Below are 24893 nucleotides of genomic sequence, written 5' to 3' on the forward strand. Positions count from 1 at the left end.
TTTGTAAAATTCACGTTATGGAATACATAGAAAGAACGCAAAAATCGTTAGGGTGGCACACTTGCCCATAGATCCCCTAACGGCCAATACATTTACAGCGCTGCTATCTAATCTCGCTTGCCGTGTGGCGGCAGTGTTTTATCAGATAACGATAGCCGCGGCCACCGATTATGAGTGTGGAGTACTTACAAAATTCTGCATTTCGATCGAAACTGCCAGTTTAGTTCGTCGTCGCGTTTCGAAAGGATCACTTCTCATCGCTGCCGTCATTTTATGGCATTATTGGTTATGAGATAAGTGAAACATAGCTTTTTATAGGTGGATAAGGTTTGATTGATTATCAGTGTGAAACGGAAGTTTATTCCTTTATCCAAAAATGGCAAGGACAATCAGTGCGGGAGTGATAGTGCTTGTACTGTGTATTTTGGGTAGTACTAACGGTCAATTGGTTGGTAAGTAGCAGCTTGACGAATGATATCATGGAAAATGGGTGCGGTTCAATCGAATGATACGATGCAACGACGATTGAATGCCAAAACTAAGTCAGGCCATGTGATATGGTGATTGCATAATGTCAGCTTCTGTCTGATATTGAATTAAAAAATAATAATGAAGGAATCGAATCTTATATAAGTGCAGTGCAGGCTAGTTTTATATGAATCAACGGTTGATTCATTCATTTAAATTGGTTATACTTTAACAAAAAAAAAAAACAAGGTAGATTACGGTCCAAGCAATTTGATACGAGTTTCGATAAAGCCGGTAACAGAACGGGCAAGTGCTGAATTAAATTCATCATGATAACGTCCAATTGCCGTTGAAATTTGTCGTGGCTCAATCAGTTCTCACGAAAACATGAAAGAATAAATAACTGTTGCGTCGAATCATCGTTACTGCACCGTTATTTATTTCGAGTTACGTTCACAACGCGATAAGATAAGAACCGTAGATACTTACCTGTTATTTATTATTTGACCCCACACCTAAATATTCTGTTTCGTTTTACCAATGTATGCTTACGTTGTAGATAGGATATGCGCGAGCTCCAAGTTTTCCGAACAATGCCTTCAGCTTCAACGGGGCAATTCGGAAGTGGTATGCGTCACCGTTCAGGACAGGTATGGGCCTTAATAAGTACTTGTAAACAGTGTGACTAATTTCCTACTAAATCATTGAAACAGTATCGAGTGCGCCCAACGGATTCGTAATGGCACCGCCGATATGGGAATCTTCAGCGCGGAAAGCATGCTGCAGTTGGCCACGCTCGCTTGGGGTGAAATCACCGTTGTGAAGGAGCTCCGACACCAGGAGAGAACGCGCGAGACGGTTGACTTCCGTTCGGTGGTGGTGGTGTCCTCTCGGCATCAGGGAGGAGTCGATGGGCTGCGTGATAAAAAGTTCTGCCATCCGGGATTGCACTACGGTCGACAGCAACGGTGGAGTGAACTGTTCCTGAAGCACTTTGAACGGATGGTCGTTCCTGCCGACTGTACGGATCTTTTTAATGCAGCGGAGATCGAAACGGCAGCGCTGTCCAAGTACTTCCAGTCTGCCTGTCGGCCGGGCAAGTGGTCCAATGTACCCCAGGAGGATGCGGAATTGAGTGAGTATCAGAATGTTTTCATCATTACAGCACAGTGCACTATGATTGTTCCAATTACAGTCAACTTTCTACAACTCGATTGTCAGAACTTTGGGATTATAGGGGAAATGGATATAATTTCGGCCTAAATGTCCCTAATTTGGGCCTATACATACATTCAGCAATCGACTAAATTTTCATTAGTGACCAAAAATATCCATTAGTACCGTCCCTATGACGCGTTCATCTAGATAAAATTGATAAATAGCAGCTTTTTAGCTATGGGCCCAATGTTAGATCCATAGGCCAACATTAGAGCCATTTTCCCTAGAACAGCAATTCTTTTCATGGAAAATCACTTGATGGTTTCGTCTTAGAAGTTAAAAAAGGTGTGCTTTACTGTGGTTGATAGTTCAACACCGAGTTGGTGAATATCATCGCCATATGGAGAGTTGACTGTAAAATCAAAATCAAATTATTGGTTTCTCAAAATCAACTCAAAGGGTTTTCATCTAGCATTGCTACAGCATTTTAGGGAGGATAGAAAAGGGAGCCTGCAATGGTTGGTTTAGATAGGGTCTAGGACAGTTCGTTTGGCCCCTAATCGTAGACACTCTTTAGTTATGATCGGTCATGTATAAAGTACAGGGCTCTACATTTTCGAAGCTCAAAAATGAACTCGAGGTGCATATAACGTGTTCAACGCATCATTTCTATAACACCTTGCTAGACTATCAACACGAAACGAAAATGAAAAAGAAACACGCTTAGAACGAAAGGTTGGCTGTGGATTTTCTCTTAACTTCCAATGAAAATAACGTCGATTATCGATATGAAACGAAACCTCCTTATGGCTTACAATCCCTTTCACCGGCACTTTCAATTAGTTTAATATGCTTCTTTTTCTTCGCATTTCAAGCTTATTGCATATCACATATTAGCTTATTGCGTGCTCTCAACTTAGTGTTCTAGATGCACTTCCACAGTTATTAATTGAGAGCTTTGCCTGTACCATTTTTGCATTGGTATAATTGTGTGGCAAGTCCAATCATACCCAACAAACAATTCAAAGTCACAAATAAGCATACACATTGAATAAATGCTGTATAACAGTGTACAATGCTGAATAAAACAGGATGTCGAATTATGTGCTGAAAAAAACTCATTGGGATCGATAGATGCGCTTTTATTCCGCCGTTTGCTCTGATATGAATAATTTCCTTATTAAAAGCTTTATAAACGTTGAATGTCTTCCTTATTCAGAACCAGAAGTTTGATCTAATAACAAACTGAATAAGTGTAATTTGCACATACATTGTCGCTTTTATTCGAATGTTTTCAAATGATTGAATAAAATGCTTTATTAAACGTCTTATAAATGTTTTCCAGCTCCATTATTAGATTTCATTGCATTCCTTTACAATATTGCTGTATAAAGGTGAATACACTCAGCAAAATAGCTCTTATACCACCCAACAAACAATTCAAAGTCACAAATAAGCATATATATTGAATAAATGCTGTATAACAGTGTACAATGCTGAATAAAAAGAGTTGTAGAATTATGTGCTGAAAAAGCTCATTGTTCGACTGTTTGCTCTGATCTGATTAATTTACTTATTAAAAGCTGTAAAAGTGTTAAATGTCTTCCCAATTCAACGCCAGAAGTTCGATCTAATAACAAACTGAATAAGTGTAATTTGTACATACATTGACACTTTAATTCGACTGTTTTCAATTGATTTAATAACATGCTTTATTAGACGTCTAATAAATGTTCTCCAGCTCCTTTATTAGATTTCATTGCATTACTTTACAATATTGCTGAATAAAGGTGAACACAGTCAGCATAATAGCTCTTATACCACTATGCTTCCATGTTGTAATCACATGATTTGTAAATGCTTTAAAAACGACGTGTTAGATTCATTATTCGACAATACTGATTCAGTCTCACAACAAGGCGAAATCAGTAGAGTAGTGGTTACCGTTTCCGCTTTCCAATTAGAAGGTAGTGAGTTCAATCCCAGGCTCAACCCTTTTTTTTATTTGTGTAGAACATAATTAGTTTAAATAGTAATCATCGATCACATGACTCACGATAAGAATGCATTGATCTAGTTTAAAATATAACCGAACATCCTTTCTTTCGACTTGGAGAGGTGAAGAGGCAACATTGGTCTCATTTAAAACAACGATGAATGAATTAATCATTCCCACAGGGCCTTGAAGGAGCTAGAGTTGCGATCGGGTGTGCTGATAGGTATTTACTTTCAAGCAAGCTTTTATTGATTATTGAGTTACCCATATGATGAATTCTAGGATAGCTCAGATTACAAGGCAAGCGGCTGGTGATCGGAAGGTACATGGTTCGATTCCCATAAAACGGCATGTATAAGTATTTAATAAATTTTCTAATATCTGTGTGATGCGAGCCAGGTCAGCAATATTGAAATACAATACACTTAAGAAACACACACACCCTTCACACCCCTTCCCTTGTCCCTGTCCCTCTTATTTTCGGATTAATTTTCCCACGTTGAATAATCGTTTAATAAATGTATAATAATGTCTAATTAAACGTTACTTCACATGAGAATCAAGCGTATACAGAACATCACTGTTTTAAGGGAAGCAGTGATGTCTAATAAACGCTGAATAATCAAAAATTTTATCGTATAAACTCTGTTACAACTCATATAAGTCGAATAAAAGCTTCTCGACATACCTTATACAACACCAGTAGTTCAATGCTGTGGTTGAATAAATTCTCCAGATTTGTGTGAACAAAGCCTGAACAGAAGTTATTATTAAAAATAGTACAAGTACTATTAAGCATGCAGTTGAATAAAATGGCCAAGAAGTCGTTTCTTCAATAGACGATTGTTTGTTGGGTACTTCTATGCCCAGGGAAGTCGAGAAATTTTCCAACCCGAAAAATTCCTAGACCGGACCGGGAATTGAACCCAGCCACCTCCAGCATGGTCTTGCTTTGTAGCTGCGCCTTTACCGACTGAGCTAAGGGAGGCCTTGCTTTTTCGCTATGGGATCGGAAATCGTGTCTCCAATTTATTCCACGCGCTTATGCCTTCAGTAACTATTTTTTCCCGGTATATTTCATTGATACAACAATTCGGGTGGTATCGTCTGTTTTTGGTAGCTTTAAATTCAATAAATTTCAACAGACCGGAACGGGAGACTCTTCATAAGCGGAATTGTCCTGCTCCTTGCTGTGGTGGATAGTTTAGCTGGAAACTGCAATGTGCGAATAAAAATCAATCAAAATGAATAGTACAAAAGTACATCCTTACCATGCAATTCATTTGTAAAATTTGTATTAATCTTCTCCTAAAATTTTGCGAAAACACAATTAAAAATAGTGAAGTGAAACAAATTATTTGTGTTTGTTTACAATCGCTTCCATTGCATCTTCCTGATGCAAAGAACAATACCATACAGAAGAAGAATAATAACATGGTATTTAGAACCGCAAAATATTATCAGTAAAAAACTGCATTCGATTTTACTACAAATGTAATGTGGTTGAATGCAATCGAAGAAAATGGTTTGCGTCATCAGTTGCATGACGCATGGTAGATTCAATCATTATAAAAGTTACTATCAACCGTTAATATCAACTAGAGTTAATGGCAAAAATACTATTTAATTTCTGGCTAGTGCATGGTAATTTTTACTGAATTGCAATATATAATAAGATTTCTCGTAATGTTTACTATTTTTGAACATGAAAGTAACGAGCCAGACGGACTACGTTCAAAAACCCCTAACCCCTGGTCAAGCCACGGAGGTCGTCTGGGGTGGGCTTCATCCGCCTCTTTTATGGGTTAGCTCACCTTTTAATTCTCAGGGTCTCCAACGACCTCGGGAGGGCTCAGAAGCAACCGATCACTTACCTTACACATCAACAACTAACCACCGAACGGACTACAAACCCTCATCTTCCGAACAGGCTGGCTCTTTCGAAAAAAGGAATATTAATCAATAGAGAGAGAATTTAATTTCAAATGTTTATTTGAGCCGTTCTGTATAACCGTTGCAGCGCTGGGTCCCGTTGGTGGTGGGAGTCGGAAGAATGGATGGGGAATGAAACGTACCTTTCGCAGGATTAGCCGAATAGTGACGGCGGGCTTCTATCACCCGTCGAAGGCGACGGCGACGGCGGCGGTACTTTCAGCAGCGGCGGCGGCAGGGTTGCTACGGCGGAGATGTGTGCCATCCGTATTCTTGCCACGTAGGTTCCACGTACAGTGGAGTCGGTCGAATCCGCTCTGAGACCGTTAACGGTAGGTTCCCAGCGGAGGTGGTCGGGTTACGGTTAATTTGCCTACACGCTAGGAAACGGCGTGCCGTGCAGCAGAACGGGCGCGTGAGTATCGGTGGATCTTCTGCTATGACACCATATAGCGTGGTGTATAGCAGACCTCACAATTGCGGACACTTAATCACGAACTGTTCGCACTTTATTCACGTTACTTGTTCAGTAACCGATCCAATAACTCACGATTTAGCTCCTCGGAGCGCCACTTACACCAAATCGACCGAACTTCAATAACTTTTTGTGAGGAATTTTTAAAATGACTTAATTGTTTCCTGGTCCCTACAAGAGTGATCGAGGCCTTGCCGATCCACTCCTATCCAAGCCATCCATCTCCTATTCCTTTTCTCTTCCATCCCATCCTCTTCTTTTCACTCCCGGATCCAGTGCTGATGTGATGACTCCAATTCCCTTTTTGGTCCGCATTACTCCAACAACGGTTTTTTACACCACTTCATCTCTGGCAGTGGCTCCATAGTAGAATTAATTTTGAATTCATTTTAACAATACTAGGTATCATATTTATGTTTTTATATTTATGTTTTACTCGCAGTTTTCCATTATTACCAGCCCAAAAGGAAAAGTTCTAATTAATATCAAAATTCAAGAATACTTAATAAACAAAACGTAGCTATAAATTCGGACAGATGACGGTTCTTGAACGAATTATGCTCAGTGTAGCGGCGTAGAAGCAACCGGTCCGCACTATAGTCGCTATATTCATAGTCTGGTGGATAGAATTTCGATCTTTCAAAAAGCGAAACCAATTCAATACATTGACAATCGAACGCAAATTACCGGCATCATCCGATAGGAGAATCTTTCTCCAACACAAAGATAGTGTTAGTTTGCGTAGGCGATCCTTGAATCACGAGAAAACGGTTTCCGACATTTTGTTCGCAATAGCTGATGTGCTCTTTTCTGTTGTTGGTCGTGATTTGCTCGATTGGTTCCGCTATTTGACAGTTCAATTGGTTCCCGAGATTCTATCCGCCAGTCTATGAATATAGCGACTATAGTCCGCACTCGTGTTTATTTCAGTTACCGTGGGACCGTAATTTGTGATTAGCCCCGGTCTCTTTCAAATTGTATCATTATTTATGTATGGTCCTTATATTTGAAATGACGTTCCACATTCATCTAGTGATAGCCGATTAACGAACCGAAAAGTTAAATATTGGTAATCGGTTATATCATGCCGATATAAGCATTAACTTCTCTATAGGATCATCGACCATCGTTTCAAACATATGCTGCACTCTCATTGGTGGAAAAATGGCAGCACAGCGAACGAAAAATAAACGATTAGTTGTTAATCGAGTAATTAAAAAATGCGACATCTCTGATTTTGGTGTGATTGTTTTGATAAAAAATAGCGCAAAATTTCATCTCTACCGAGGGGGCAGCAGAACCACAAAATTACCTTGCATACGGGGGGTATTCATTGGATGAAAGGGACCTTGAAAGAGGATACTAAAATAGAAAGTTTTTCTTTCGACTGTTTCATCTTAGTATTCTTATTTGGTAGAAGGGTCGATGATTGAAAATTTTCAAACCAAAGCTAAGCCCTACTGCTTGAGGTAGGGCCTTCTTTTTCTTCTTCTTCATTCCTTTATTTAACGTCGGTCTCTGTTCCGCAATCTAGTGCCAATCACCGACGGACATCGATTGCAATCCATTGACAGCAATCGAATGTGCAGGAAGGTAACTTCCACACCTGCGTAGGATATCGCACCCATTCAAACACACATGGGCCGGGACCAACGGCTTTACTTCCCTTCCGAAGGAAGACGTGATCAGAGATTTTTATGTATCTGAAAAATCCCACCGACCTCGGCTGGGATTGAACCCAGACCCATTGGGGTGAGAAAGCAGTCACGCTTACCACTACACCACCGGCGCCGGCTGAGGTAGGGCCGATCATTGGGTTTGAATTTATTTGACATTGCGAAAAGGCCGAGGGGTTTCTACCAAGCTTGTAAGGTGAACGGTAATAAAAAATAACCACAAATTGTTAAATTAATTCTAGACAAACATCTGCATTGATCGATTCTCTTCGTCGACTTTCTCTTTCGTTAATAATTCAGCTGCAAAACCTTTCCCTTTTGTATTTAACGTTTTGATGTGTTCTGTTGATGTGTTTAATGAAAGACGAAACTATCAAAGTCAAGCGCTCTTTCACTCGTCCGCTTCACCGAAGCTTGAAAGAAAATTCAATGAAGCGACGGGAGAAAGAGAGACAAGCGATTGAAAATTTGTTTATAGAGGCCGACTGAGGTTCTAGAATACTGCGAAGCTGTTCGACTTACTAGAAAGCTAGTAAAAACACTAGAGGGAGGGTCTCCTAAAATTGCTAAAAATATGCTACGTCATATCAAGCTGCATTAGGTCCTAAGTAACATTGATCGATTATCTTCGTCGACTTTCTCTTTCGTTAAGGTTCAATTTACTTTAATGCTTTTGGAAAATTTCAAAAGTAGTTTTTTCCGACGCATTATTTCAGATTGCAAAAAGCTAGTACTATTCGATTTCTTTAGATATTTTACACAAAATGATGCGAGCTTTTTGCAATCTAAAATAATACGTCGAAAAAAACTGCCTTTGATTTTTTTACAAAATCATCAAAGTAAATTGAACCTTAATAACCTGAGCACATAACCGTTTTTTATCGATCGGTGTGCTGAAAATATCTGGAAATGTGTTTACATGGCCGTGGGAATACAAAGAGAAAGTCAACGAAGGGAATCTGTCAATGTTACTTAGGATCTAATGCAATGTTCAGCTTGATGTAAGTACGACTCTACACTCAAAAAATTTCACACGTTTGATCGAAGTGTTTAAACACTTGATTTTTTAAATGCAGAATCACATTTACTTTAAGTGTATTTCACCTTGGTTCAATGTGTTATACGTTAATTTATAGTGTTTATAACTTTGAAATGTTGAAATTTTTTCACTATCTATTCAAGTGAATCACGCTACTGTTCAAAATAGATGGATTTAAAGTGTTTTGCATTTCAATACGATGTGAATTGCTTGCTCAGAAAGGTAAACATCGAAAACAAGAGTTGTGACTTTTTCCTATCAACCCGCCTCATATATGACACTCAAAAAATAAATCACATTTCCGATGGAAAATATCAATTAGAATTTCACATAACATTCATGTGATCTCATAATTGGGAATCGCACCACGAAATCACATGAACCTTATGTGTCCAATGAAGTTCATGTGATTTATCACATAGAATTCATGTGATCATATGAATGTTATGTGAATTTCAGGTAAAAATCATTAATTTTGTTATTGGAAAAATATCACGTGCGTTCCCAATGGAAACTATATGAAAACTTTTTTCAGTGGAGAACAACCGTGGCACAGTGAGATCGAACGAAGACTCTGGCAGCAGCACACCCCAACAGTTCATAATCGAATCCAAAATCAGACCCATTCAAAAGATATGTGAAAGCTCTGGCCTCTGGCAGTTTTGTTTATATACAATTTGTCGATTCATTTTTAGAGCCGGTAAAGTAGAAGTCGATAAAGAAGAATATTGAACTATGGTGTGCAAAGCTATTGATATCACCATATGAGGCACATAGAATCCAAGTGTGTCACAATTCAAATCCATAGTGTTCAGGCATGGTTCATAGCCTTAGATTCACACATGAAATGGATGTGTTTCACAATAAGCGCAAAATGAAGTGTGAGACACATGATGATGGCGTGTGGAATTTTTTGAGTGTATATAGAAGATCGTAGTATACACTCAAAATAATTTTCACGTCAATGCTACGTGAAAACATACATAGATTTTTTCCATCGCACTTTTCACGTAAGAGTTACGTGATTCATACATGGAAACACTCATTCCAGTGAGCGAGATGGTTACTGGATTATCACGTAGAAGCTACGTGATTCTGTCGATGGAATTTATAATCATCTCCAATGATTTTAATTTCGTAGTAAATAAAATGTATCATTGATTTCGCATTACAAATGATTCTATAGTATTAATTGATTCAAATATATCTTTGTTGCGGTCAATATATACACAGGGGGAACATAAATTCGAACGGGACAAGTAACGGAAACTTGGTTACAATCATATGATGTAAAAGAGTTTAACTCGCATTCATACTCATGGTACTTCTTGCCGGTATACTGAAACAAAAAAAAAAACAATAACTTTTAATTCTATACATAATTTGTTTAGTATCATACTTACAACACGAAATTGTTCCACGCAAATAAATAGGTAACAAAATTATCTAGATTTTCACTGGAATATAAACATGCACATTGCAATGCCACCATATTTATTGTGACTAACTCATTCATTTTTTCAGATGTGAAAATCACTTATAGGGTTTACGTGAAATGCATTTAAAATTTCTGTATGTGCAAATCACGTACGTTTCATAAAAAAAAAACTACCGACTTTCAAAGGAATTTCCGTTGATGCATATGTGGAAAACTCTACTTGTGTCACGTAAAATTGACAGAAGCGGAAATAGAGTGACTCTATGTGATTTTTCACGTAACAATAACGTGTGAATTATTTTGAGAGTAGAGATTTTATCGAATTACAAGACAACTTTACAACGATTGCGATTATGATTGTGATTGTGTAGTTTAGAAGGGGGTCAAGGGCCAGGTCTCCGATGCTTTTAGGCTTCGTACATGCTATGTCAGTAGACAAGGGGATGCTGTGATGCCAATCGTTACCAGCAGGTTAAATTAAAACAGGCCGAGCCACAGTGACATCACCGATAAGCTGGGTTTATACAAGGCAAGTAAATTGATCAAAATTAGTAAGAAATTACCTGACTGTCTATGATGCCTGATTTTACCGTGTTGTTTTTGTTGGCGCTCTTGAGGACGCCGCCCTCTATAGGTCCGACGATGAGTCCGAAGAAAATCCCAGCATGGCGTTTATCTCCTAATCAGAAAATCCCTCGAATACCGATAGGTAAAGGTCATCACTGCTGATATCGTTTGATACTGTTCCATCTACATTTTGTTGTTTCTTTTGTTGTTCTAAAAATATACAAGCAGAATCGCCAATCGGTCCCAAAAAAACTCAAAACAAGTGTAGAATCTGCGTGGTGATGCTTTCCAAAAGATTGCAGACCCATAATAATAACGCATATATAATAAAAAAAGGATTGAAATAAAGAGACGATTATTTAATACTAATTTCAATACCAACTTTATAATTGAAATTATGCAAATGTAATTGAATATGTAACGTGCATTACAGGACAATAAAATTAACATATAAATACGAGATTGCTTACGAATTAAAATTTAATATGCTATTACTAGGTAGACGATTCAAATGCACCTTTGGTCCATGCCACCTCTGGCAACACTAATGTGTATCTTTCCTGTTTGGGTAAAGTTCCAGATAAGCTCTGAGCTGATAAGTTAGTTTTCAAGTTCCTCAAGGTTTTGCCAATGCTAAAGGACAAAAAACTTTACAACGCATGCGAATGCTAATTTTAAGATCGAAAAGCAAGCGAGAAAATAAGTAGCTTTTCTTTTTTGCTTTCAAACGTCCTTTGAAGCAATCCTCTGCCAAGAAGGAGGGTTGCTGAAGCCACCACCATTAGAGGTGTCAGCACTGTAACGGCATGTGGCATGTGTCTCCAGTGCGATGCCTAGCCCCTTTATCATTATCATGAGCTGACATCTACTACTAGACCTGAAAAAAGAACTGGCATCACCGATAAGTTAGAAATGTGGTGGCTTGCTCAACGCTTCAGTGGCGCCACCATGACAAATGTGAGCATATTCCCCACTAAAACCTTATTTGCGAAGAATGTGATTGTGAGAGTTATGTCTGTTTGTCTGTGGTTAAGATAAATAATTAAGATTTCTAAGCCTAGATCAGTGAATTAATTAATTAATTTAACTTTATTAGGAAGGCTTTCAGCCTTGGGCTGGTTCGCCCCCACGTCAGATCAGTGAAGTAATTAATAGCGAATTCGTTTATTTTTCAGTTCCAACCTAGATCGGGTATCAAGATTGGGTCTGCTTGTTTTTTTCCAAACGCCAGTTTGATTGGTTGTTTTTAAAATCTAAAATTTAAATCGCATACACTCAAAAAAGTGTACATGTCTGATCGAAGTGTTTAAACACTTGATTTTTCATATGCACAATCACATTTATTTTAATTGTATTTCACCATGGTTACATGTGTTCTACACGTTGATTTCTAGTGTCTTAAATTTTGAAATGTTGATAATCTTTATCTATCAATTCAAGTGTATTGCACATTGAATCACACTACTGTTCAAAACAGATGGATTTGAAGTGTTTTGCATTTCAATGCTATGTGCATTGCTTGTTCTGCAAGGTAAACATCGAACACATGAGTTGTGACTTCATCCTTATCAACCAGCCTCATAATATATGAGAACAACCGTGGCCTAGTGAGATCGTACGTAGACAAAGGCAGCAGCACATCCCAATAGTACAGGATCAATTCCCAAATCAGACCCATTTAAAAAGGCATGTGTATACGATGATGATGGTTCGATTCCGAAGTTGCCGAGTATGTGCATAGAAATAGAATTTTGAAGTTCTGTTGAGACAATGCGCTGCGAAACGATATCGTTACAAATTAAACCATTGCATATTCAAGACGCTCCATTAATGTTGGTACGTTTATAAGCATGCATCTGCTATGCATGCTATCGTGGTAAGAAAAGACGTTAGCTGCTAGTTGTATTTTATTCGCTCCCTGCGTCGCACCGAGAGTGCGCTCATTGTGTGGATCGCTTTCTCAAAGATAAGATGGAAAGAGTTTGCAAAGCAAATGGGAGAACCACACACTCTTAATCGATAGCTGTGCTATGCATGCACAAAGTTGCTTTGCAAACGCTCTGAGGCGCTTTCCAGCCTTGCTTCGAGGGGATGTGCGTGGGAAAATTTGCGGGGCGGCTCACCCTACTCACACTATATTTTCAACACTATCACATCTCTTTCACAGAATCGAAATACCCGAATCTCTGCGACCTGTGCCAAAATTCAAACCAGTGTACGTACGACACATCGACCACATCGAACCACCGTGCAGCGCTGAATTGCCTCCGGTCCGGTGGAGACGTCACCTACGTATCCCAACAGGACGCGATCGAGTTCTTCGATGCCAACAATGACATTGTCAACGATTATGGTTTCCTGTGTCCCAATGGAACCATTGAGCCAATAGCCGGAAACAACAGCCCATGCTCTTGGCTCACCCAGCCTTGGCCGGTGGTGATATCTACTGCTAACCGGGCGGTTGAAATTTCCTCTCGAATTGACCGTTGGTTGAGAGGTGTAACCGGTTCGGCATGGGAACAGGCTATCCAGGAAATCATCAATCATGACAGTCGCACAGCCATTTCGGTTGGATCGATTCAAGCCCCGGTGGACTACCTTCGTCCGTATCGTCAACTGCCGATTCCGTCGGATCTGTGCCAAACTACTTCCCGTTGGTGTACGACGTCACCGGAGGAGAAGGACAAGTGCGACGTCCTGAGGACGGCTGCCCTCACGAGTGGAATTTTCCCCACGATAGAGTGTATTGATCCCACCACTAGTCGGATGACCTGTTTGAATGAAATTGCCAACAACCGAGCCGATTTCACCGGAATCGATTCGAACTATGGATATCTTGCGAGGCAGTGAGTATCGGATGGGTATGGGTGGCGAAAATTGTATAGTAACTGGTGGGTTTATTTTCAGTCCATTCAACCTAACGGCGGCGATGTTCCAGGAAACGGAAAAGGAAAAGTACTCTTCGGTGGTGGTGCTGGTTCGCGCCGAAAGTCGGTTTACTCGTTTTGAAAACCTACGTAGTGCGAGGGCATGTATTCCAGAGTTTGGAGGAATTGGTAGGCAGGATCATAGGTTCTAAAGATATTCGGACACTTACAATTTCTATTTGTATTGCAGCATCTATTGCGTTCATCAACGTGGGTAAAACTCGTGGCATCTTTGATCCGCATGAATGTGACTACGGACGTTTGTTGGGAAATTTCTTCAGTGACTCGTGTGCTCCAGGTTCTCGTGACAGTCTGCATGATCCTCGAGGGGAGAATCCGGAATCGCTTTGTGCGTTGTGCCATACTCCCGCCAGGCCACAAGATCCAGTGCCACTGGCCGCCAGAGATGGCGGTGACGAGGAAGGAGAAGAAGATTCGACCGATGTACCGGATGATGTGGAAGATCAACCAACAGGAATTCAGGGCAAGAATGAAATTGTAGTGACGGTTGATAGGAACGTAAACTGCGCGGCTAATGTTAATAATCCCTTCTACGGAACCCGTGGGGCTTTGAACTGTCTTGCCACTCAGGGAGAAGTGGCCATTGTAGAAATTCAGAACCTGGCAGAGCATGCTCGAGCTTTGAACATCAATCCAAACGAATATCGAATTCTTTGCAGAAACGGATCTTTGGCTGCCTATACCGGATTCCAGGTAGATGAAGACTGCTACCTTACCACGATCGTCGACGGTGAAATTGTCGTCAGGCGTCAATCGTCCAAGACAGCCGGCATTATTAACGCCCTAAGCTCGTTGGATGTTTATTTGCAAAACGATCCGGACTTCCGCATGTACAACATCTTCGGAGGTATGAAGAATCTACTGTTTGAAGATTCGGCCTTGGGACTGGTCTCTCCACAACACGCCGAACTCGGTCATGCTGTTCAAAACTACATTCGTCTGTTCGAGAACATTGAAGACTGCACCAGTGCAGGCATCAGCACTACGACCGTAGATCCTAATAATGGTGCCATTTTTACCATCAATATTTTTATGGCAATCCTGTTCACACTGTACAACATCATTCGAGGATAAGTCACGCATCAGGGTAGGTAGTTCTTTCACGAATGATCACACAGCATTTTTTTTTTTCAAAATTCATCTAACTGTACACAATTGTATTATTTTTAAAGAGAAGAGCGTGAATAAACTTAATACGATCCTTAAACCGCTGTTTGTTATGAATTCAAGAGATTGACCGTTATGTTAAGTACGTTGAAGAGATCATCATCTTCGCAGCGCTCCAGCAAGGAACGCTGTTTGAGCAAAGCGTTCAGTCTTCTCGGGATGGGGCTACTCTTAATGGCACTTTTGCCTTTGTTGTTGTTGGCAATTATCTTCCAAATGGAACTTACCACAAGCAGCTGCTCGGCCGGATCCGTTTCGTCCAGGACGGATTTTAGAGCGTACATGTAATCCTGGGAGGCAAGCAGCGCCGGTCGATTGTTGTTGACGAACGACATGTTGCGCATGATCTCCAGTGATAGACGACGGAGCTCGGGAGTTGACTTCCGGATGAACGCTCCCAGCACTGTTAGATGTCTGATGGTGGAAAATTAATGAGTCCAACTCATGTGAATAGAAGGTTTTAAACTTACTTGACTTCGGTGACATCACTGTGCCTCGTGTAGATCTCCCAAAACTGCAACCATAGTTTGGTCACCGTGACCCACGGTTTCTGCAACTTCGTAACGGCCGGGTGCAATTTGCTCATGTTGTCCAGCACATTGAACTTGGTGATCATCACTCGACCCTCGTGACAGGAACAACAATTCATCAGCACCCTCAAACAGAGACCCAACAGAGTGATTTCGCTGTTCGGTCCCTTCACCTTTCCTGTTTCGGCTGTTACCGCTGCAATGGTAAGTTTCAGAATTGAATGCGGATGTCCTGCATAGGGAATGGATAGGCTCTTGCAAACCACGATCGAATTTTCTGTGAGGCAAACCAATGCCTTCATGAAGGCAGCTTCCAACTCACGATTGCTCTTGATCCACGGCCAAAACTGCAGGAACAATCGGCAGATGTAGTTGATATTAGCCTGGTGCACCAGAATGTCCCGAACGAACCACGCCGAAAGAATGCCGGCTATGAACGACAGTTCCTCCACGACCGGGGCCTTTCGACCTTCACCGAACTTTTTAACAAAGTCTTGATAGTTGATCCCGATGCCACTGTAGATAGCTTCCAAGCGATCGAGCAGCATTTCGAGAAACTTTCTCGTTCTGGCTACTTTTCGTGCCTTTTCCGATTGATGCAACATCACTTGGATCGCGGAGAAGAGCGTCCTCTTTTGGAACGTGGAAAGCAAGGCACCATTTTCGGGTTTATCCTTCAAGCAAGAAATTTGAAATTGTTCCATCAGGGCGGCAAAGATACATTCGCTGCCGGTTTGGGGAGTGTGCGAATCGTCCGGTTTCACAGGGGCTGTGAGACGTTTTCTTACTCGATTGGGGTCGTGGTTTTCTTGATCCTCATCCGAGGAGAAACCGTCGGATAGGTGGCGCAACCGTTGGATTGATTTCACAGGTAGGGTATCCGCTGCAGCAGTGGATTGTTGGGAATGGTTTGCGGCATTCGCGACCGGGACAGTCTCCAGTAAACCTAGGAACGATTGGAATTCACAGACCGAGGCGGCACTGGAGTTTGAAGTCACAACTAGCAATGTCAGAAAGCGGAGGCATGCTATTTGGTAGTCTGAAAGGAATTGGGTCAGTTTCTTTTGCAAACACCGAGCAGATCATTCATTACCTTTCTGTTTGTGATTGGAAATCCCTCGAATGAGCAGCCGTATTAAAGGTTCCAATTTCAGCTCCGATAGTACACCAGTAATGAGCTGATTGCCAACCTTTTGGACGACCATTGCATTCAGGAGCTGCATAATGTTCCCGGTGACTTCACGGAACACTTTTTCATCGTAATTTTGATATAGGTCGGCATTCAGTAGATAAATCACACCACCAATTACCGCCTGATAGGGGGAAATGAGTTCGCAGATTTCTTCCTTTTTATGCTTTAGGCAGCGCATCATTAGATTGCACACTTCCGACACCATCAGCAGAGCGGATCTTTCCGGATGCAAAGGAACGTTTGAGACGCAGCTGAAAGATCAAACGAATCGTTAGGTGTGATCGTAACAGTTCAAGAAAAAGAAAAAACAACTTACTTCATCAACCGCTGCAGACAGCATTTTTCAGTTAAGTGATCAATCAGTTCCGGTACTAGGTCCACCAGACAGGAGAAAATCATACTGTAGCTTTTGACCACATCACAGTTGACCATCTGGATCCCGTCGAACTCTCCAACTGCCATTTCATCTCGGGTGGTAAAGTTCTGAAGTGACTCCAACGCCTGTTCGAAGAATCGATGTTTCCTCAGCACGGTAAACACCGTTTCCAGGGCATCCGCATCGCTTAGATGGTTGCTAACTTTATCACAAGGAATCACGTACTTATGCAGGGGACCATCCTTATCGCCCTTATGGCTCAGCAAATTTATTAACAGACCAGCTGCAGATTCCTTAACCAAACTGGCTTCCTCCGGATCGAGGATCGTGTTGATGCAGCACGCATGGATTCCGCCGGGTAAGTACGCGCATTCTTTGATGATCGAGTGAGCCCCAGACAGAAATTTGGCCACCTTTGCTAGCACGTTCCAAGCACATGATCGGATCAGAATACTGGTATGGCTGCATTGCATGGCTATCACCTTGAAGTGCTTTGTTTTCAGATGAACTTCTCGCATTTGGTCCAACAGCAGCGATATGATGATCAAGCAATTCTTGATGATCGTCGAACCCGAATAGGTGATCATTCCGATCCGGGTGATATACGAACACAGTTTGTTGATCACGTGATTGAGGAATTTACTCTCGAATTCGATCAAAGCGCTATGAACGATCACCCTGGCCAAACTGATCAGTGAAATCATTTTGCCAATGTTGCATTTCTGCAGATCACTGTCCAAGCGGCTTGTAATGATTTCGAAAAGTCTGTTCAACAAATTGAAGTTGTGCTCCCGTTTGACCTTCATTTGAAAACCTTCTGCATTGATTAGCAGACTCGTAACGTTTGGATTTTCACAAGCCAGAGCCCCCTGCAGTACTATCTGTATGAAATCGACATTCTTCATGAACAGCTCCTCTGAACAGGTTTCCGATTTGAGCAACTGGATGAATATGCTCGTTTGTTCGAACAGCAAAGACACGATCCAAACTAACACATTTTCGTATCCAATTTGAATCAAATCTCCCAGCAGATTGAACACGTCGATCAACAACTGCTCATCGGCTGGAGTATTCGGAGGCGTTAGAACGAACTTTTTCAGATGCTTCACGATTGAGTTATGTAAAATTTGCTCCTTCATAGGCAATATCAAGTTACTTTCCAGTCCCGCTAGCCCAATGGATACCTCGGCATGGGAAGCAGCTGCAGCGATTGCTTTCAAACTGTTACGGAAGATTTCATCCGTTTGAGATGTTCGGATCATGTTCAGGTCCTGCTTGGCGAGGTGTAACGCTCGATCGAACTCCAGCGAGCTGTCATCTAAAACGATCACCTCTTCGTCCTCGTCAGTTCGCTTCGGAGAGATCAGATGAGGTGGAAGCAGATTGTAGTCCACAATGAGGGCACCTTCTTTCCCCGGCGATTGCCGGGATCGCTTAGCGTTGATCAGAACATTTTCGAAAGCATCGAACCACTGACACGCAAACGCTAGCCGAAGATACTGCCAAGCAACCTGACGATAGCTGTGCAAATAAACGGAGCTCTCTGTCGTTTGATTCATACTTTCGCCACCGCTCGTCTCCAATCTTCGCATCCGCGAAGTCGCACATTCGATTCCACACGGCCCACTCCGTCGTAGGATGCTATTTCCCTCAACTGCTCCCATCCCAGAACGATCTTCTCCTTCAACATCAACGAAAATCTCCTCCAGATAACTCAACTCGTTAAACGGACTGCATTTCCAGTGGTACTCACAGACAAATGGAATCCTGTAGTTCTGACAAATCACCGGAAGCGACACTGCTTTCCCGCTTCCCAAGGTATACTCACTGAACAGCAACAGGAACAGAAGCGAACAGCAATCCGGCTTGAAGATCGGAAAATGATGAAAGCTCAACAAGGCTCGCACGATCAGGTAGTACACATTCACATCATCCGCAAGGAAGCGCCTAAACTCCGGAATGGTAAAACACAGTTTCGTAAGAATGCCTATTGCCGGCACGGCGCTATCCGGGTAGTCGAGAAAATGCTGCTCCCGCAAGGCATTATCCAGCACTTGTAGCACAAACGCCCACCCGTTCGCCTTGTGGATGATCTCGCAGAGAATCGGATCTTCAGCCATGGCATTCAGCTGAATGAGTGCACTTCGGCGGATCCCGGGATCGCAGTTGTCCTGCTCCAGCGTATCCAACAGAGGCTTCACCGCACTCACTTCAAACACATCCGTCGACAGGTGCTTGGCCACATCGTACCTGGATTTCGTCAAACAGATTCCATTGGATAAGGTATCTCGGATGTGTTCGATGTTGGGCGAGTACTGGTGCGCGTTGGGTGCGATGCTCATTAGGAACATCACCCTGGTTAGGGCTTCCTCGCGAACTTCTGGATCATCCTGGAAGAGGTAGCGCAGATTTCCTCGGAGTAAATCGACCGGCGAGAGGCGGGAGTCGGGGTGCAACAGGACGAAGATGGCTCGTGAGAGTGTCGATTGTATTTTGATGATGCCGATCGTTTGGAGCAGCGGAAGGACCGGAGCGATTATGTCCAGAAGATCGGTCCATCGGTCCAACAGGAAGGCGCGGGAATTCAGTACGAACAGGAGAATGGTTTCCGCTTGCTGTTGAATCTGAAATGGACATTTAATGCATGATAAGATAGATTATTACTTTTTTCCCGATTTTACTAAATCGTTTTTTTAAGAATCAGACATTCCTAATAATATATTTAAGATTATTCAGACATCACTGGTGCAAAATTGATATTGTAGGTGCCACACTCAGGCTTATTCTGAGAGGCGTGTGAGGTGACTCTTCATTTGATTTGCATGGAGACTCACTGAGGCAAAAGAACGACAGTGAGCATGCATAAGGGCGTATACGCTATGATCGATTTTCTTCTTCGATTTCTATTTCAATTGCTACCGCTAAGGGAAACAATTTTCTAGAATTTGTTTAATGCAGAGTTGTAGCAGGTTGTATTGGCTATCAAAAGCAACAGCAAACGCACCTACCGTATGCGTGATAATGTTTGCACCATTGAGCAATGTCAAAATTAAAAAAATTCTCAAAAATTTCGTTTTTGAGTTTTTTATTTATTCAAAGGGGGGATGTTTCTCAGAGTCTTAAACTATGTTAATCATCGATCGAGTTTCCACTTGCTGCAATTACGACCACCACACGCTTCCAGAACACGGCTGGTTCTAATGACGTAGTCTGGATCCATTTCTCTCCAGATACGCGTCAATGTTTGTCTGAGACTTGCTGTACTCGGGTGGCGTTTAGAACAGGGCTTGACCTTCATGACGCGCCATATTGAGTAATCCAGCGGATTAAGATCGGGGCTAGATGGCGGCCACATATCCTTCGCCCAGAACGGAAGATGTTCCTGCAACCACTTCTGAGTGCGCTTCGAACACTATGGTCTTTGATCCACGGAAGAACATACTTAATTAAAATCCCGATGTAGACTTCCGTGTTGACCTTGTCGCCTTCTGGAATGAACACCGGGTCCATTTGTTTTGCCATCGGAAGCCAACAATCCAAACACCATAACGCTAGCAGGATGCTTGGTCAGATAAACATTCTTGTGCTCGTCGGCCACGTCTTTTACTGGAAGAGAAATAATATACCGGTCGGTTCTGGAATTTGATATGGGATCGACGTTAAAAAATGTTCTCGTCGGTGAATAGGATTACCGGATTTTTTCGCTTAAGAAAGTTCAAGATTTTCTTGCATCGTTCTACTCGTAGCTCCCGGATGCGGTTGGTAATCATGTGAGTTTTTTTTCCGTGCCCTCGACTTCACCCCGCAATCTTTCTTTACGATCTTCCGTGCCGTAAAGTCACTGATCCCGTGTTCCTTTGCCATTTTCCTTATTGAACGCACTTGATTCACCCGTATCTTCCTTTTGATAGCAGCGATACCCTCGGAACCCGAGCTGAGCTCGGACGACCTGTGGCCACCTTCGCGGATAGTTGTCCTTTCTTTTCTCGGTCTAAAACCTTTTTGACGGCCCACCGGAACACTCCCACGGCGATTGATATGTCAGTTTTTTTTTTTTTTCTTTGTGTTGTCCTTATTTTGGACGGCTAAGACCGCTCACGGTCCATCTCGCCACTGTGGTTGTCGTGTTTCGTGTTTGGTGGTTTCTTCGTATTGTATCGTCGGTTTCAGTTTATGTTTGGATTTTTGTTCGTTTAATGAAAGCTACAATTTCTTTCAGGTCCGTCTCGTTGTTCTCTTTTAGGATGGTGGTCAGCGGACTGCAGTATTCTAGTACGATATGCTCTGATCTTTCGATGTTGAACTTGGGGCAGTAGTATAGTAGGTGCTGTAGGTCTTCCGTTTCGTCGCACAATTCGCAACTATCGTTTATTTCCCACCCCCACTTGTATCTGCGCTCCTTTGTGTTTGTGTGTCCTGTGCGTATCCGCCCGATGATAGTTTTCTCTGCTGTGTTCAGGTTTAATCCATGGAACCAGATTTTTTCCCCCGGCGTTTCCATTATTTCCAGGTGCCATATTCCTTTCTCCTTGGAAATTTTTCTGTACGATGTTATCCAGTCGTCCCAGATGTCAGCTTTCGCCAGCAGGATGGCATCGGGTAGTGTCAGGGAGTTGTAATTTGTGTGTGGTCCTTGAGTGGCTCGAACCGCTTCTTCATCAGCCTTTTCGTTACCCGGAATCCCTTGGTGGCTGGGAATCCATTGCAGCTTGATCTTGTGGTTCCTGTCTTGTTTCAGCAGTTTGACGATTTCCCACGCCAGGAAGTTTTCATTCTGCTTGCTTCTGTTTCAGATGGTTTGACAGGCTCCCTTGGAGTCGGTAAAAATCACTGCTTTGTGATATTTTTTCTCCTTTGCGAGTTCAATGGCCGAGCGAATAGCCAGTAGTTTGGCGTTGGTGATGGTGTAATTAGGGTTGATTTTCTGCGTCAAAACTTGCTGGTCTGTGTGGTCGTACACCGCCAGTGCCGTTCCCGTCGTCGTTTTGGATGCATCCGTATAGAGGTGGTGAAAGTCTTCATAGTAGAGATTCTTTATTTCCAGGAATTTTAGGTTCCAGAACTGCTGGCTGTAGTTTTCCTTTTTGTTTTGGTGCTCAAACATGTCCTCTTTGATGTTCCTCTCCAGTGTGTAGTCCGAGTACTGCCGTCTATTCAAGAAAGCTATTTCGCTGTCTTTCGGGTTCATTTGGCATATGATGTAGTTGAATTTGACGGCCGTTTCCGTCCAGTAGGATCCGTTTCCCAAGTTGTTCCTGATTGAACGATCGGAGAAAGGCTGTAGCTAATTGGTGTGGTAGGTGCTTTTCAGGAGCTCCTTCAGAGTGAGCAGCTCCCTTCTGATGTCCAGCGGCGTCTGTCCGGTTTCGGCGTGGATCACATGGATTGGTGTGGTTTTTAGGTAACGCATAGCGCTGCGAAGGTACGAGTTGTGTACAGTTTGTAGCTTCTGAAGGTTTGTTTTGGCCGCATTTCCGTATATTTGAGCTCCATACTCTAGTCGGCTGCGGATGATGGCGTTCCCAATCTTGACTAGTGTGTTCGGGTTGGCACTGCTGCTGCGCTTCCCGAGCATCTTTATTATTTTTACTTTTGCGGCTGCTTTGTCTCGGATGTCCTCGATGTGTTTTCTGTGTGTGAGAGTCCTGTCGACTGTATATCCCAAGTATCGATGAGTGTTGTTCAGGTCCACGTTCTCTCGTCCTATCCTGATCCTTACTACGCTGGTGTCTTTTCTCGTGAAAGCGACTGCAGCGCTTTTGGAAACGTTGATTTTGAGTTCCAGTCTGGTGAGCTCAGTTTGGAGCTGGGATAGATAGTTGTTGGCTTTTGTTGCTGCATCTTCTGGACTGCTGCCGGTTGCCACCACCGCAAAGTCATCCGCGAACTGGACGAGTTCACATCCTTCGTGTTCTATCCGGTGCAGACCACTGGTGTAGAGGTTGAAGAGGATGGGTGACAGTGGGCATCCTTGGGGGAGGCCTTCGCTAACCTCTCTGTGAGCGTCTCCTTCGTTTGTTTTGAGGACAAGATGTCGGTTGCTGAGGTAAGTGTGAAGCCAGGAGATGATCTTGTTTGGGATGCTTAAGGTTTTTAGGGTGTTGAGCAGTGTTTGCAGGTTCACGCAGTCGAAAGCCTGTGATAGATCGAGGAATACGACGACGGTGTCCTTCTTTGCCAGCTGGGCGTCCTTCACCTTGTTGACGACGTAGTTGACGCAGCTCTGTGCCGAACGGTGTTTCCGAAAGCCAAACGATCGAGGAGGGTGTAAATTCTCTACTTCTGCTATATCAGCCAGTCTGCTGTTGATCACCGAGTTGATCAGCTTGAGATTGATGTTCATGAGAGCGATGGGTCGGTTCGATCCTGGGTTGAGCGGGTCACCTTTGTTTTTTGGAATTGGCTTTATTTGGGTGGTCCTCCACCTTTCCGGAATTACTTCCGAAACGAAGACTTCGTTGAGCATCTCACATACCTTAACTTGCATGTCTAGCCTGAGGTTCTTCAGGATGCCGTAAGACATGCCGTCTTCTCCTGGGGCCGAGTGGGACTTTTTCTTTTTTAGGGCTTCCAAGATTTCCTCGACCTGGAGCGCCATTTCGTAGCCCTTTAAGTGGGAGGGGGTTACGGATGTGGGTTTCCCAACCGGTTTCAGCTTCCCATCGTAGTAGTATGCGAGGAACTGTACTGCGTCATCCAGCGTGGTTTCCGGTTTTCTGCTTACCGGCTGGGTTAGCGCGGTATCCAAACCCTTGATGATGTTCCACAGCTGTCTGGGGGGAGTGTCCTCGTCAACTGTTTCAGCGAGTTCCTGGCAATAAGCCCGTTTTGCCTTTCGAATGAGCCTCTTGAGGATAGCCCGTGCTTTTTGGAGTTCCAGGTGGTTGGTTATGCTCTTGTTTCGGTTGTAGATTCGGAGCTTCTCTCGTTTGGTCTTATAGCATTCGTTGATGTCCTCGGACCACCAGCGCTTCAGGTAATTTCCTTTTTTATCTTTGATTATGAAGCTGGCTTGTTCTATGTTATCCTCGAATATTGTCTGCATTTCGTCGGGGTTATAGATGTATTGAGGCTTCAACTGGTTGATCAATTCCGCTGCTTTGTCCTTGTTGAACCGTTTCATTTTTCCTAGTGCCACCGGAATATCACTTGCGATTTCGATGACTATCGATAGATGGTTGCTTCCGAATTCTTGTGGGACCACTTCCCAAAAGGCCTTGGTTGCTAGACCGGCGGTTGCCAGAGAAAGGTCGATCGCTATGCTGCTTCTGTTGACCGTGGACATACATGTTGTCGTACCGTCGTTCAGGAGGATAAACTTGGAGGGTTCCAAGATGCTGTTGAGCAGGTTTCCTTTGTAGCAGTTGGTCGCACCGGGGTCCCAGCTTCGATGGTGACTGTTGAAGTCGCCTCCGATAAGAATTTCACCATCCATGTTGTCCAGCTTCTCGAAGAGTTCCAGTATCTTGCTTCTGATTTCAATGAGAGGACTATATCCAGAGGGAACGTATACGGAAACCAGTGTGAGCGGAAAAAACCCCTTGGTTATTCTGACCCCTACAACTTCGACCGGTAGAAGGTCCTCGAACTGTACCGTTTCGTAGTCCAGGGTCTCGTGTACTAGAATTCCGACTCCCCCGTATCCTTGATTTCGCCTGGCAGATTCCAGTCTAAAGTGAGCCAATCTAAAATCTTCTTCCTTCCTGAGCCAAATTTCCTGCAACAGTGCCACGCCCACCGAGTTTTCCGAAAGGAACTGGCTGAGCTCTTCGCGGGTATCGACAGGGCGAAGGCTTTGGACGTTGTGCTGCAAGATTATCAGCTTTTACACTCCACTGTGAAAGCTTGTGTTGGTTCTCGTGGTTTCTCCTTGAAGCGGTTGCCCCTCGATGATTGATTGGGTGTCTTGTCCGATGTCGACGAGTAGTTGG

At 42.9% G+C, this 24893-nt stretch overlaps 2 protein-coding genes across 2 annotated transcripts in view; one reads left to right on the forward strand and one right to left on the reverse strand.

The window, feature by feature from the left end:
• Positions 1–235: 235 nt before the first annotated feature.
• Positions 236–14904, forward strand: LOC135699773 (transferrin-like). The gene is made up of 6 exons (XM_065220092.1): positions 236–452; positions 1028–1118; positions 1182–1603; positions 12917–13595; positions 13657–13805; positions 13867–14904. Exons 1-6 carry the CDS (start codon positions 377–379, stop codon positions 14769–14771), a joined length of 2322 nt encoding a protein of 773 aa, XP_065076164.1. The 5' UTR covers positions 236–376; the 3' UTR covers positions 14772–14904.
• The window catches only part of LOC135699761 (protein rotatin homolog), a 28027-nt gene continuing 18032 nt past the window's right edge, over positions 14899–24893 (reverse strand). Inside the window, exons 6-9 of the mRNA XM_065220084.1 lie at positions 16903–19586; positions 16488–16837; positions 15335–16433; positions 14899–15278 (exon numbers count right to left, since the gene is read on the reverse strand). Of these exons, the coding sequence (XP_065076156.1) occupies positions 14915–15278; positions 15335–16433; positions 16488–16837; positions 16903–19586 (4497 nt within the window). The 3' untranslated portion in view covers positions 14899–14914. The remainder of the gene's footprint in view (positions 15279–15334; positions 16434–16487; positions 16838–16902; positions 19587–24893) is intronic.

This window comes from Ochlerotatus camptorhynchus, unplaced genomic scaffold, assembly GCF_037179485.1.
Source record: "Ochlerotatus camptorhynchus isolate MF236.1 unplaced genomic scaffold, CSIRO-AGI_Acam_v1.1 ptg000010l, whole genome shotgun sequence".
Taxonomy (NCBI): Eukaryota; Metazoa; Arthropoda; class Insecta; order Diptera; family Culicidae; genus Ochlerotatus; species Ochlerotatus camptorhynchus.